The sequence below is a fragment of the Lissotriton helveticus genome, chromosome 6 (genome assembly GCF_964261635.1).
Source record: "Lissotriton helveticus chromosome 6, aLisHel1.1, whole genome shotgun sequence".
Classification (NCBI taxonomy): domain Eukaryota; kingdom Metazoa; phylum Chordata; class Amphibia; order Caudata; family Salamandridae; genus Lissotriton; species Lissotriton helveticus.
The window spans coordinates 1,383,508,526-1,383,523,961 of record NC_136067.1 but is presented as its reverse complement, the minus strand read 5'-3'; the positions used below and the strand labels follow the sequence as shown (position 1 = coordinate 1,383,523,961).

General features: G+C 44.9%; 1 protein-coding gene across 3 annotated transcripts in view; it reads right to left on the bottom strand.

Moving 5' to 3' along the window:
* The window catches only part of CDK19 (cyclin dependent kinase 19), a 1,513,666-nt gene that overhangs the window by 830,248 nt on the left and 667,982 nt on the right, over nucleotides 1-15,436 (bottom strand). For 2 of the 3 annotated variants that reach the window (XM_078649166.1, XM_078649165.1), the window contains exon 3: nucleotides 8,692-8,802. The exons of the other annotated variant lie outside the window; for it this stretch is intronic. In XM_078649166.1, the coding sequence (XP_078505292.1) occupies nucleotides 8,692-8,802 (111 nt within the window). The remainder of the gene's footprint in view (nucleotides 1-8,691; nucleotides 8,803-15,436) is intronic. 3 annotated transcript variants of the gene reach the window in all.

The window sequence follows — 15,436 nt, the reverse complement described above, 5'->3', positions numbered from 1 at the left end:
ATTGCTTATCACAGTGTGTCTGAAATAAAACCGAGAAAGCACAACCATCCCTCTCGTGTACATAGAGTGTGAATGCCTTAGTGTAGTGTGGAGTGCCTAAAACTGGTGCAGAACATAAAGCCTGACGCAACTGCTGGAAAGCATTCTGGCATTCAGTAGTCCATGGGAGGGGCATTGCAGTGTCTTTAGTCAAAAGGGCCAACAAAGGTTTAACAATATGTGAAAAGCTAGGAATCCACTGCCTACAGAAAGAAGTAAAGCCAATCAATGCACAAACTTCCTTCTGAGTGCAGGGCACAGGCGTGTCTATAATAGATTGAATGCGATCTGGTGTGAGTGCACAGCCCTCCTTAGACAGGAGGTGAACTAAATAGGTAACCTGCTGTCTACAATATTGCAATTTCTTCCAGGAAACCTTGTGATGGTGAGATGCAAGAAAGGAAAGCAAGGACAGTGTTCCTTCTTCACACTGTTCAGGGTTATCCGCTGCCAACAAGATGTCATCGACATATTGTATGAGAACCACCCCTTTTGGCACAGAGAAAGAATCAAGCTGTCTTTTCAATGCCTTGCTAAAAATGCTAGGTCTCTCTGTATACCCGGATGGAGCTCTACAAAATCTGAATGATTGATTATTCAAAGTGAAGCTGAATAAATAACGGCTATCAGGATAAATAGGTACCGAGAAGAAAGCTTTCTTCAAGTCAATCACACTGAATGTAGTTGCAGTCAGAGGAACCATAGTAAGAAGTGTCGTAATGTCAGAGACTACTAGATATTGGGGCACTACATTCTTATTAACCTCTCGCAAATCAATGATAAACCTGTATATTCTAGTATCAGTATCTTTCTTCAAAATAGGAAGGATAGGACTTTTACAAACATTGTAAGAGACTTCTTCGACTCCTATTGCAATCAAATCTTGAACAATATGTATCAGTGCCTCCTCGCCTTCTCGAGATATTTTATATTGAGGCAGTCGAGGCAATGAAGCACCCTCCTTCACTTGAATATGAACTGGGGGAAAAACCATTTGCCCCACATCAGCATCTGATATAGCCCACAAAGTACTAGGAAGTGAAGTCAAAGCAGTATCTTCTTTAAGAAGACAAGACCTCTCAGCCATAGGATAGTTGTCATTTAAAATAACACACACATGTTCTGGGCAACAGCGTATCGTGGCACGAAAATGTTTGAGCATATTGAGACCCACAATATTATCCGGTGTGTTAGGAGAAAGCAAAAATGGACATGCAGCAGAAAACGTATCAACATGAAATGCAAGTGGGTGTGACAGTGGCTAAGGAAAGGTATCCCATCGAATCCTATTGATTTTATTGTTAAGCCAGACAGGGTTAGCCCTAAGAACCAATTGTTTAGACAGGGCACTACGAGTAGCTCCTGTATCAACCAAAAACCGATCAGTAGAACCCAAAACATTTGCATTAACATTGGGAGCCTTCTGATCTACTGGGATTTCAACTGATTCCTTACCCCATCCTAGGCATTCCTATGCATAATTAGAATCCTTCAAATCATCGAGCAAATAATCAGACATCTGATACTGATTTCGTCTGTCAAAAGTATTAGAAGAATTTTGAGTATGTTCTACTGCCTCAAACCTAGTACGATTATCCATACCTCCCCTATTTCCTGAGTTCCCTGGGTGGCTTCTCATTTGTCCTCTACCACGCTGATACTGCTGACTACGTAAAAGTGGACAGTCAACACACCAATGTCCAATCTTACAATAGGCCCATTTATCAGAAGACAAAGTAGATTGAGGGAAAGAGGGTGCACCAGGATGAAACATTGTACGTCCGCCTCTTTCACCACCTCTATAAGATGGACCATAAACCTGAGCTAACACAACTTTTGTTTTTAAATCCTCAGTCTTTTTATCCTCCTTGCCTTTTTCTTCCAATTCCTGATGTCCATAGTAGCCATAGTCAAGAGAGAAAATAGCCTTTAGGTGACTAGCTATTCCTGGCAACATGTTTGTACAAATTTGTCAATGAACAGATGCTTGCCTGTGTCATCAGTCAATGACTGCCCACTAAAGTCATGGAATATCTCCTCAAAACGTGTAAAGAAATCAGGAACTGACTCATCCGCCTTTTGCTTACAAGTTGCTAACATCATCCAATCTATCTTTTTAGGAGGTATAAGGGTTTTGAATTTAGTTATGATAGCCTTTGGAAGGTCTAATATCTCTTTTAGCGGTTTCTGCGCAGGCTCTTCTACGGATAGATCTCCACATATTGAAAATTTTTGAAAAATATGATGTAAAGGCATAAAGATCACTCCTATTCCAAGGTACATGCACATAATTATTTTAATGTCTCTAGTTCCGAATCACTAATGACCGACCACCTTTGCTATCTTTCCTGTGTCTGAACTTTTTGTTTTAGTAGTAACTTTCTTCTTCCACTTTTCTCTGTATTTCTTTAAATAGCTCCAATCCTTAGTTTTCTCAACTAGATTCTTAATGTAAGCTTGCAAATTCGCCAAACGCCTCTCCTTTCTTTTTCACTCAAATCCTTTTATAGCTTCTCTGCAAATTCTTCGTTCTGCTTATATCTACCTTATATTCATCAGCTAATTCCTCAAGCTTATTATGTGCTACATTTACACACTTTGCTGCTTCTCTAATCAAGTATATAATTTCTTTCACATTGTATGACATTATTCTATTTAAATCAATTGGTGCCTGCAAAATGTTTCCGCATTCAATCTGTAAGAGTCCAATATTAATCTCTCTCTCTTTGGGAAGTTCAGTAGGTTCAAGAGAGGCAGAAGCTGCATTATGAACAGTAGTAGGTACTGTAGATTCTCTACTAGTGCTAGGTAAAACTGCCAATGCACTCTCAGGCAGAGTACTTGCACTTGCTTTTGTATTCATAATTGTCACTGCAAGCGCCATCAGTCCATGGTCGCTCGTATTCTCTTTACCCGATGCACCCCAGTCAGGTACAACCGTGGAAACCATTCATGTGTGTGTGTTCGGAGGAGGTCTAGAATTCAAAGGATTATTTAAAAAGTTTACTGCCTCATTTGAATCTTTTTCTGCAACAGTTAATGAAACAACTGATAAAAAGAAAGAAGTTGAGTGAGATGGAAAGAAACAAGACAAAGAAAAACTCTCACTCCTTTTACGTTATCCACCATGTAATCACACCCAATCAACTCCAGTCCCAGCGTGGCTATGCAAAGGTCAACCATTCACAGTGCGACAACTGTGGAAATCAACCAATGACAGCGCAACGCTGTAGTGATGTCTCGCCAACCCTTGCGCGACTCTTAGCATCAGGTAACCAATTGGAGCGCTGCTTTTCATTGAATTGGAAAAAAATACAAAAGAAAAGAGACAAATAAACCTTGTCTGCTCAACCTAGACAGGAGAAAATCTGCATGTTAGATTAAAATAATCTTGCACTAAATAGAAACAAGACTAGTACTTTTGTGGCACTTGTCAAATATGATTCCCACAAAAACAGACTCTGTTCCAGCGGCACTTTATCTCTAATTATTGTATTTACTCGAGTGCACTAGAGAGCAGATAACACCAACCCAATTTAAACATACAAAACCCTGGAAGAAAACTCTGTTATTAGAAAAGATCCCTATCCGTGTGAATATGCTACTTTGCAAATCACACATCCAATTTGTAGATAAGTACAACAATTCGACAATATCTTGAGATCTTGGATTAAGACGAATCAGAGTACCTTATCAAAACTCTTATGCAGATCACAAATATGATAAATACATCAAAATCACAGTAATGAAACCACTGACTGATCCAAGAATCAATAGCACGTAACAAAAAACCTCACCTGCAGCCTAACAGTGTATAACTAAATAGAAACCACACTCTTAACCATAAAAAACACAATTCATCAATAGTACAAACCCTGAATATTCTCAATCTTAACAATTCAATCCACCCTACTAATACTGGCAATCCTTTGCTCAGTAACAGCAACTGGACTTGGGAATGCAGACAGCAGCAGACTAGGGGCTGGGCAAAAGGGGCTAAGCACTCCCTTATCTCTCTAACCATCTTCTGCTACCAAAATTATGTGGGCGTGAGATACCCCTAAATTCTCACAACCTCCAAAACAACTTAAATAACACGCTCATGGGTGGGTGGATCAGTGTTGGTGTTAAACCCTTAATTTCATGAGGCAGTGTGTATAAATCATCATATCAAAATACAGTCAGCTACAATAAGTGAGTTCTAAGGCAGAATGAAAGATTTACAATGATTTATTACAACAATTCAAAGAGTAAATACAGAGATTGGAATGTGCAGATGGATAAAGGGCTCTCAGTAAATGGCAATACAAAATAATAGGCAAAATCAAAAACATTCCAAGTCTTAAATGTTTAGCACAATCAGTAAGAAATCAGAAAGCATCCCCAGAATCATGGGAAAGCCATCTGGCTCACCCCCAAATTTGAGATTTTATATAGGAAGTGCCAATAGGAAATAACCAAACATCACTTTGTCTGACTACGTGCAGCAGACATAATAAACAGTGAATGTGACACGTAGAGGCCGCCAGTTTGAACAAGATGGCACAGAGGCCTAACTAAGGCCTAGTTAGCAAAAATATTTCTACACTCAAGCAAGGTCCATGTTAAGCATTTGTTGTTATCCATCTTAATAATTAAAGTCTCCCTCTCTCTTCTTTGTTATTTTGCCGGTATCAACTGGTTTCTCCCATGGCTGTGATCTCCACTCCAGCATCCCTTGGAGTACACAAAGGTAAGCATTTTGTTATCTTCCGAAGGGGACATAAAATAGACTCTAGATTTCTGGACTTCCCTTTTAGGTCTCGCCTAGCAAACGCAGCGCATACGCTGCTTCACCTTGGCGAGACTATTGTTGTCAGTTTGGTGCGCGCAGGGAGACAAAACATGTGCGCGCCCAGACAGCCGATGTGCATGCTAATGGCGTCTGTATCAGCTTGGGCCCGGACAGCACATGGGCACCCGCACGGCGTGTCTTTCAGATTGTGTCTGGACAGCCATTGTGCAAGTTTGAACGATCACAGAGTCTCTTTCAGCTTGTTTGACTTGATAGTACACGAATAAACAGACATAAAACTGTAGTGTCTGAGAATTCCCCAGATGACCCACATAGGTCGCAGCCATCCAGGGCGCTGAATAATTTAAAAAACTACTCGACTCTCGAGGGGTCCACCCCGGGCGACGGCGCGCCGCTAGCTACGCGGCAAGTGCCACAGACCACACAAGCAGGCTGTCACAGAGCTGCCAAGCTCTGCTGACTTTGTGACGCCGCTGTAGCACTATGAAAGTAATTCGGACAGCCACCATTGTCTCATCATGCCCTGACCGGCCCAGAACGAGATTAGTGCTCCTGCAGGTATGTCGCGCTCGCGCAGCTCTTTGCTGAAAAGAAAAAGTCAGACTGAGACTGACTGCAGAAGAATTTCAGCTGCAATACAACAGGGCAGAGGCAGCTGACGATGACAGTGTGTTAAGCTATTGTACAGCACATTTTTATAGAAGTAGCAGGGTGAGAGATAGCTCACTGCAGCCACTGACTCGCTTTACTTACTTCGCAAACGCCGGCCACCCGGGCACGATTAAGACTCTCAGGCTCACCAGAAGCTGTGTACAGTGGTGTACTCTGGGCTTCTGCCTCTGCCAAGGTCGATGGGTTGAGTCCGCGCTCGAAGATCATTCTCAGTTTATTTATTCAAATTTACCGTGGTGCGAGCAGCGCTGCCATTGTCACTGGCTGCAGCCTCCCACAACTTTATCTCATAAACTGGAGCCACCCTCTTGCGGCGCCTCAGTTCTCTCTTCTGGACATCAGTCATCATGATGTAATCAATTATAAATACAGCGCGAATCGTTTTGTTACATTGTACCAGTTACACCTGCAAATCAGCTCCGCCAGCCCCAAGCCTGCTGGGCCAGCGCACACGCAGGTTCCACTCGTTTGCGCCTCCGTTCTCTGTTCTGACATCAGTCATCATGATGTAATGTAATCAATTAGAAATGCCGCGCAAATCGTTTTGTTACATTGTACCAGTTACACCTGCAAAGCAGCTCAGTCAGCCCCCAAGCCTGCTGGAGCAGCATGCACGCAGGCTTCACTCCAGGTTTAATGTCAGTTAGAATTATTGCGGCATTGTTTGCAGCAAGCGCTAGAATTTGACAGCCAAGGAGGTGCTATGCTTATGCGTGACTTTGCATTTCAGTGCGGTGATGCGGAGCACCACACTGAAATGCGTCAGTCTAACTCCTGATGCTTTATACTTGGCAGGACTGTAGATTACCATGCTCGCTTTAGAAAGTATGTGGCAAAAAGGTTGAGGCCATCCTCACCTTGGTTTTCCCCACTCCGAAGAACGGAGAAAACTTTGTGCAAAAAACTCGAGAGCAATTGGAGGAAATTGTATGACTAATATGGTACGACTCTCTATAAAGCAGCGCTTAGGAGCTTCCCCAAAACAAATCGTATTGCTATGCAAGAATATTTTGCACACCACATGAAGTCAGCAGCTAATGCGCATAAGGAAGTATTTAAACACGCATTTGCAATGCAATAGGTCTCGCATTTAAGCGAGTTTCAGCTATTGACATTGCAAATAACAATGTCTTTTATTGTTGTTTTCGTTTTTAAAACATAAAGGCATTGTCATTTACTATACCAATAGCTTAAACTTGCGTAAGTGCGGAGACCTATTGCATTGCAAATGCTTGTTCTTAACTACTGTTGAGAACTTCATCAGTTCTGCTTACCCGGTGGGCGTCCAGTTTCCTGGCGAAGCTATATTTGGGAAATTATTCTCCTGATTCAGCTGTGAACAGTACTCTCGGCTAGCCGTTTAGCCATAATTAAAATGTGTTCTTTCGTCTTAAAGAAAGAAAAAAAAGTTGTCGCTGATGAAAAAAACAGCATGCTAATCCAACAGTTATCTGGTCAGAGATTTATTTTCCTTTATATTTTTTCTCAGTCACATCTACCTTTAATACTTAGTTTTTCTGGCAGTAGGAACCCTTTTCAGTGATTCTCTCCAACCACCCTCTCCCTGGTGCTTCTCTGATCCACGCACCTGAACAGCCACTGTACTCCTCTGAACCCTGGCAGAATGCTGTCTCCTCTTGGTGGAGGTCAGCCGTATCATCATCTTCCACTCAGTCATGGCCACATTCAAGGAACAATGTCTCTTGCCCCTTGTCTGGAAACTTTCTAATCCTCCATAGGGTGGGCAACGGCCCATCTTCTTTTCCTACGTCCTGTCCTCTCTTTGGTATGCGGCATTGCTGCATCGTTGGCTTTGTTTGGAGAAAGGACCTTTTATAGTCCTTTATTTGTTTCTTTTACTCTATTCTATCCTCTTTATATTCTCTCTTTTAGCTGTTTCAGTAAGTCTCTTTTCCCTTTTAGCTGTTTCAGTAAGTTTGTTTTTCCCCTACCCTATTCCTTCCCCTACAGGCTTGTGACAGCCATAGTGAAGTAGTGAATATCCCAAGAGATTTCCCCAAGGTAAGGGTTCTTTAACACAGTACACGAAGAAATCAAAACAAATGCCTGGAATGGTTTTCTTGAGAGCACAAGACTATTCCCAATAACCAACAATAACCACTGGATTAAACCACTATCTTTGGATTTTTTGAGAAGTATGCTGCTTTGCTTAAAGTGCTTCAACATTTCGTTAAGCACCATATAAAGGCAATTACAGTACAATAGAACCGAGGCCTCGTAACCCCTAGGTGTAATGTTGCTCGCAAACCGGTTCTGACATCCTACTTTCCTCGCTCTACTTCATCAAACTGTTGTTAAAGGCAAGGTTGTGCATATAAGTGTACCAGTACTACCTTTTAAAGAGCTTAGCCGTGAAATGCTGTTGTGCCAAACTGACAACCCTGCATTGAACCCTCCCTCTAATTACAATTACAATTTGGAGAATCAATATAAAGATGCTACTTTGGTGCAAGTCAATTTATTGACCCCAAAGCACATCCTATGGTAGAAGCCGAGAGAAACCTAGCCAAGAGGTTTATCAAAAAGAATTTGGATACGCCCCAAATTTAACAACCCAAAACTATTTTGCAGTTGCAAACAAATTTCCTTAATACAAAATAGCTGGAACAGTTTAGCATTAGGATAGACGATTTGGAATGTTGAACTGGTTTCCACTTGTTGGCTGTGATCGGCCAATCAACTGTCACTTTGCATCTTCCCCCCTGACAAGCATATTACAAGTACGCAGAGTCCCAAACAAGGCCCAAAAATGTGCACGAGGAACCATACGCTGGCCGAGGTTTGAGCTGCTCACTCTGAACAAGGGCGGCTGCTTGACAGGGAGTGAACCACAAATAACTGTATAAGGAGTGCACTCTTTTGTCCTTAAACTTGACCACAATGTGGAAGGATCCAAAACTAGGCCAATTTGTCTACAGGGAGAGGATAATCTGTTGTTTATGGCTCCTAACAACGTATTAATTTGAGCATCACTTTACTACCACATAAAACATGGTTGAAATATAAAATGATGGCCCACACAAGCACGATAACTTTTTCAGTTAATTGATAAAAAATGTATTATCAGGTTAATAATATTATGAAAACTGTGAATAAAGCATTCTTTGGCTGAGCAGTTCTGCAGTTTTCCTCACACATTAAAACACTATACATATGGAACTCACCCACAAATCATGTTCGGCATAATCAAACAGCAGCCACACTTTCCTGTCATTGTGTGAAAGAAAGACCTTCTGTAACGCGATTACATTGGGGTGCTTCAGTTCTCGTAACAGCTGAAAGCAAAAAAACAGCTCATTACTTTAAAATTACCTGATCAATAAAATAATAATTTGTCAAATGTGGGCAATGCAAGAGGCAGGTTCTGTAGACTTTATCATACAATGTTTACAGTCAACTGAATTTCACAAACCTACTTTCCTACACCTGCCTCTGAGAGCCCTTTGAATCAATGCACAGTTTCCCCCCACAAACCACTGGGCAAGTAAGATCCTGTCCTCCAGCACCAGAATGCAACATTAAAAGGCACACACAATAGACACACAAACAAGCACGAGCAAACACACAGATGCATTGCACAAGCAAATAAACTAGGTGAACATTCTGTACTGTTTTCGGGGAGGGGGGGGGAGGACCGGTACAAGAGTGAATTCAATAGGGAGCCAGATGAGAGCTTAATGTCATCCTGGACAGTGAGAGAGAAAAGAGGGGAGAGAAAGAGAGTGATAACGAGAGGGCGAAAGAGAAGGGGATGGACAGAGAGAATTTTTTTAAAGGAACTATAAATCACTCTTGCTCATTCGATGTGGATAAGACAAGAGGGGGTACAGAAACAGAGAAGGACTCGTGATTGATGTTTCCTCCTCCTGATCCTGGCCACCACCTAAAATCTACTTCATGGAAACGGTATTGCTATTAATCCTAAAATCTCCCTAGAATGCATACAAATATATTTCGGTACAAAAGGGGGTGGTGATGGACGGAGCATCTGAACCAATCAAACACTCACACTCAATCAAAAGATCTGGGTTTAATCCATCACCATTCTTTAGCCCACTCTGCCACCCCAGTTCAGACATATGCAAATCAGTCTGACCCTGTGCCTCATGGGATCAGTCCAGCCCGAACTGCCAAGCCATGCCTTCCCTGGACCGGAAACAAGCTTCCTAGGACCGGTTTCTGGCATTTCAGCCGTCTTCAGCCAGGCTTGCTTGAATCCAGTGGCAAAGTGAGCAAGGGACTCACGTCTGAGCATACCCTGCCAACTTATGGCGAACAAAGCGGTACAAAAGGGAGTTGTGATGGACGGAGCATCTGAACCAATCAAACACTCACACCCAGTCAAAAGATCTGGGTTTAATCCATCACCGTTCTTTAGCCCACTCTGCCACCCCAGTTCATACATGACCAAATATATTTCAGCATAGCAGGGCACAACAGCAAGATCCCACATCAAAAAAAAGAAATTGGGGTGGGCGGTGAACTCCGCTCCCCCGGCGGAGTTCACAGAGTATTGCCCACTCCGCACACCGCTTGGAGCACAAAGATTTGGAAAAACTCTGCCAACCCCTATGTGGCGGAGCTTTTTCTCTGTGTGCAGCTCGCCAACAGTAAGTTGGTAAGCGATAAAATGAAGCACTAGACCACCTCCCGGTGAAATGTCTCAATGCGGGCAGTCAGGGCACGTCACTACCGCTTGCGTTGAGAAAGCTGCCACGTGCAGTGTGAAAGTTGCCGCTCACGTAAAAAATCTACTAGAGCAGCAGAAAGAAGCAACGTCCTCTGGCGCACTGTGTGGGGCACGCTCCCAGCACTTAAAAGCAGAGCGAGCAGCCTGACATACTGCAACTCCACGAGTTCCGCTCAGACCTAAAATAAATACAGCTTCTTGTGCCAAACATTTGCCACCATGGCCTTAACAACACAATCTGCTACCTATAACACAGGCACATTAATTACCATTACTCTGTAAGAGTCCTAAAGTAAATTTCATAAAATAAATTAAACTTTCTAAAGATTACCTTATTCTCAAAATATACATGCCCGTGATAATTGTTTTTTTTGTTTAATATATTTTTTATTGCTATTTAACCCCTTCGGTGCTCAGGACGGCCTCCAGCCGTCACGCGACACGGTGGGTGTGTGCTGCCAGGGGCCGTCCGAACTCCGCCCATTCTCTATTTCGCTCGCTCAGTGCAAAAATTCGGCGTGTGTGCAAGGGATTAAGTGAAAATCTCACACATTGTACATTGGTAGCTGGTCATGCAATGATACGAAGGGCATAGCGAGGCAAAAGATAAAAATAGGATGTTTACCTAGAGCGATGTAGTGAGCCCTGCTGTGTAGAGGAGTAGGCAATGCACGTGTTGTGAAATATAACAGTAACTTTTGAAACCCTATGGCTGGCGCTGCCATAGGCAGTTAATTGGTAATTTGGTAGCGTGTGTGGTCGGAGTTTACTACAAATATGGGGGGCGGCGGCAGATGGATGCTGTGCAAATTACAGTTAACCTTAAATACAAAGATCAAAATATTTTGTCAATCTGAAATGTTATTGTTTTTTCGATGAATTTCTTAGGATTGTTTCCCTATGTGAATGTTTTGGTGTTTGAAAAACATGAACCAAATCTTTTTTAACTGTGTTTTTCAGTGTGTATGTATATATTTATATCTTTATGGGCTTATCCATTAATGCTTTCGACTATATTGTGTGAATTGCCTTTTGTACATATGAAACTGGTAATGTGTTTTATGGAAAATTACTTTCTGAAATAAAAAGGTATTAATTGATGATGACTTCACAGATGAGATCGCAGTTGAAAAAACATCAGTTTAACTGCTTTTTTAAAGATATGTATCTATATTAGCAGCCCGTCCCGACCTTGTCCAGGAGCAATCAGGCTTCAGGGCCCCCGCCCGCCCCGACATTGTCCGTGGGTCCCCCGGAGCCTTACCTCAGCCGTCGCTCCTCCCCCGCGCTCCTGAGTTCACCGCTCCTCGCCGCTCGTCACCGCTCCTCCCCGTCTGTCCGCCGCTCCTCACAGCTCCTCCCCGCCTGTCGGCCGCTCCTCACCGCTCCTCCCCGCCTGTCCGCTGCTCCTCCCCGCGCTCATGTCCGCCGCTCCTTCTCGCGCTCCTGGACGCCGCTCCTCCCCGCGCTCCTGATGTCAGCACGGACGTCGCGGCCGGCGCTACTTCCAAGGGACTACTTTTTTTATCGTAAATTTTTTAAATAACGTATATTTTTTTATTTTATATAGCCTATGTCCATCTGCACACCCTGACAATTACAACGATGTATCGGGTGTTTGGATTGGCGCTGTGGTTCCCGAGTTTACCCGCCTCAAAGGTTCAAAGTTCTCGCTTTATAATAGTAGTGTAGATATATGGATATATATCTCAAAAAACGAATTTAAAACTGGAAGAATTTAGATAATCTAATGTCAGTGTTTGGTTTGGTGCAGAAAGTGGCAGAACTCCATCAGATACCCCTGCAAAATTCGCACATTTTTCTATCTGATAGAGACATCTAGCCGTAGATTTCTTACCTATGAACTTTGAGGCATCAGACTGGATTCGGAAGCTTTTTTACATCAGTACCCTGGTAGGTGGCGTCAGTCGACTCCACGTAACGTCATCGGCATCATGTTCGCCATCGTCGTGATATCAGTGTCATCAATATAGCTACCACTCCAGCGCGCTGACGTCAGTTATTTTCTTTCTCTGCCAGCCAGCGCCAATATACTGAAGAAAGCTTTCCCCCTGTCATTTTTTGACAGACTTTAAAAAAAACTTTTTGTCAACTCCGTTGGTGTGTTTAGGATATCAAGTAAGAAAACTTTGCGGTTCAAGCCGTGCGGCGCTTGTCACCACACCATGTCAGTTACAGACCCCCATCTGGTTTGTCTGTGGTACCTGGAACACGACCACGACTCCAAGTCGTGTTCCGACTGCCCGGCCATGGCGCCAAAGGCTTTGAGGGAGTGGTCCCTAAAGCTTCTCGTGGCCCGGCTTCCGGCACCGCGGAGGTTGCCTCGTCGGTCTCGATCCCGGTCCAGGTCTCGGTCGAGAGGAAGGTCCAAGACATGCTCCGGCGATTCTAAGTCCTCTTTGTCGAAGTCGTCAAAGTCAGGTAAGAGGCACCACAAGAAGCACAAGAAGTCGAATTGTGCTTCGACTTCACCCCGCCTGGCTCATAACGTGGTGGAGGAAACTCAGCGCTCGAGGCCCCGTTGCGCGGAGCAGGTGCCTGGGTCGGCTCTGTGTTGCCCTCTTTTTCCGGGAGCCACCCCCGCCCACCTCAAAGATTTTTATGACGCAATGTGTGTCATATTTGGGCAGGCTGACCCTGCAGGTGCGCCTTCAGGCCCCGCAGGCTCACAAGTGAGGTATAATTTTTATCTAAAGACTTTGAGGAATGTGGGGTGGTGGAATTTTGTTGATCCACGCAGAACCCCAGAACATTCTATCACAGAAATGTTTTTTTTTTACAAAGTTTGGGGTTTATAAGGGACTCTGGGTAACAGAACCTGGTGAGAGCCACACAAGTCACCCCATCCTGGATTCCCCTAGCTATCTAGTTTTATAAAACATAAGGGTTTGCTACGTTTCCCTAGGTGCCGGCAGAGCTAGGGTTCAAAATCTACAGCTAGGCACTTTGCAAAAAGGGATCAGTTTTAACTGTAAAAATGTGGTGTGTCCACGTTGCGTTTCAGGCCATTTCCTGTTGCGGGCACTACGCCTACCCACACAAGTTAGCTACCATTTTTATCGGAAGACTTTGGGGAATGCGGGGTGGGTGGAATTTTGAGGATCTATACAGATTCCAGAACTTTCCATCACAGAAATGTGAGGAAAATGTGTTTGTTTTTTTTACAAAGTTTGAGGTTTGAAAGGGATTCTGGGTAACAGAACCTGGTGAGAGCCACACAAGTCACCCCATCCTGGATTCCCCTGGGTGTTTAGTTTTCAAAACTGTATAGGTTTGCTACGTTTTCTTAGGTGCCGGCAGAGCTAGGATTCAAAATCTACAGCTAGGCACATTCTGAAAAAAAGTAAGTGCCGAGTGGGCTTTCTGCCGCCCTGGGGAGGGGGGAAATCAGGGGCTATTTCCCCAATATCCCCCCAAGGGGAAGGGAAAAAATGTGGCTATTTTGTGGGGGGTGAGACATTGGAATGCCCTTTCTGGGCTGCCCCAACCCCTACGCATAAAAGCCAGCATAATCGCTGGCGCCTAGTGGGCTCTCTGCCCCCCCCCCCCAGTGGGGCAGATCAGTGGCTACTGCCCCCATCTGCCTCCTGGGGGGGGGGCAGAAAGACTGTGACATCTTTTTTGGGAGGGGGGCATTGGCATTCCCATTCTGGGCAGACCCCACCCCTGAATTTTGAAAGAAATATACCCCTGGTGCTTAGTGGGCTTTCTGACTCCCGCGGGGGCAGATAAGTGGGTATTGCCCCCATCTGCCTCTGGGGGTAGAAAGACTGTGGGAATTTTTGTGGGGTGGAGGCATTGGCATGCCCATTCTGGGCACCCCCCACCCATATATATAAAAACAGCCCTGGTACCTAGTGGGCTTTCTGCCCCCCTCAGGGGGCAGATCATGGGCTACTGCCCCCATCTGTCTCCTGGGGGGGCAGAGAAACTGTGGCATTTTCTGGGACTATCTTTGGCAAAACTTTATGGGGGGAGCAAAGGCCCTTGCCAAAGAGGCCACTCCCTCCTCCTAGGTGCTAGTGGGTGGATCCCTGCTTGGGGATCACCCACCTGGGGTGATCCCTAAGCAGGGATCCACTAGGGAAGGGTACCATTGGAAAGGGGAGTTTCCCATGTGTTTCGTTGCTCAGAGGCTGAGATAGTCCCACAATCACTGAAACTGTGAAACTGAAACTAAGTTTTAGTTTTGTTTTCGCTGTAATGACGACAGCGCGTCATGCATGCGATAGTCATTACAAGGAAAACCAAAAACAGGCCTCGGGAGGTTGGGGAAGCTCTTCCCCACCTCCCAAGGCAAAACATCCCTCTGTCTGCAGCAGAGGGATTTTCTGCGCCTGTACTCATGACAGAATTGTTCTGTCATGAGCACAGAAGCACTGGTGCTCATGACGGAATGGTTCCGTCATGAACACCAAAAGGGTTAAAGACTCGTGAGCCACGGCCAAGTCTTTGGGCTTTACTACTGCCCCCCGGGCTGCATCCACTTTTCACTCCTTTCGTGGCTACGGAAGGGACTACCAGCCGTGCCAACCCTATTTCGGCCAGAAGGCTCCACAAGTTCAGCAACCCCTGCGGGGCCATGGACGCTGCTCACCACGGCCTTGTGGGTCTGGGAACCAGAAGTCGAGCAAAGCCACCATCCCCTCCTCCACAGCAAAACCTTCCTAATCCGATCCCTCAGGATCATTCTCAGCTAGTTGGGACAGGCTACCCCATCATCTCCACCACTGGGGAACCATCACATCGGACAGGTGGGTCCTGCAAATAGTCTGAAGGGGCTACTCCCCCCCTTCGAGACTACCCAACCTTCTATGCTTCCAGCATATGTTCGGCTGACGGAGGATCACCTTGCCAAGTCAATGCTCACTTGGCCAAGGGAGCTATAGAGAGGGTCCCTGGGCCTGTAGTAGGCAGTGGTTGCTATTCCCGCTACTTCCTGGTCCTCAAGAAGGACGGAGGCTTTCGTCCTATCCTAGACCTCAGAACCTTCAATCGCTTCCTCAAAAAAGAGAAGTTCAAGATGCTCGTCCTTGCTCAGGCCCTGTCTGCTTTGGAGCCAGGAGACTTGGTGGTAGCGCTGGAATTGCAGGATGCCTACCTCCATATACCCATCCTGCCCACACATCGGCGCCACCTGCGGTTCAGGGTGGGCCACGAGCAATTTCAGTTTGCTTTTCTCCATTTTGGCCTCACCA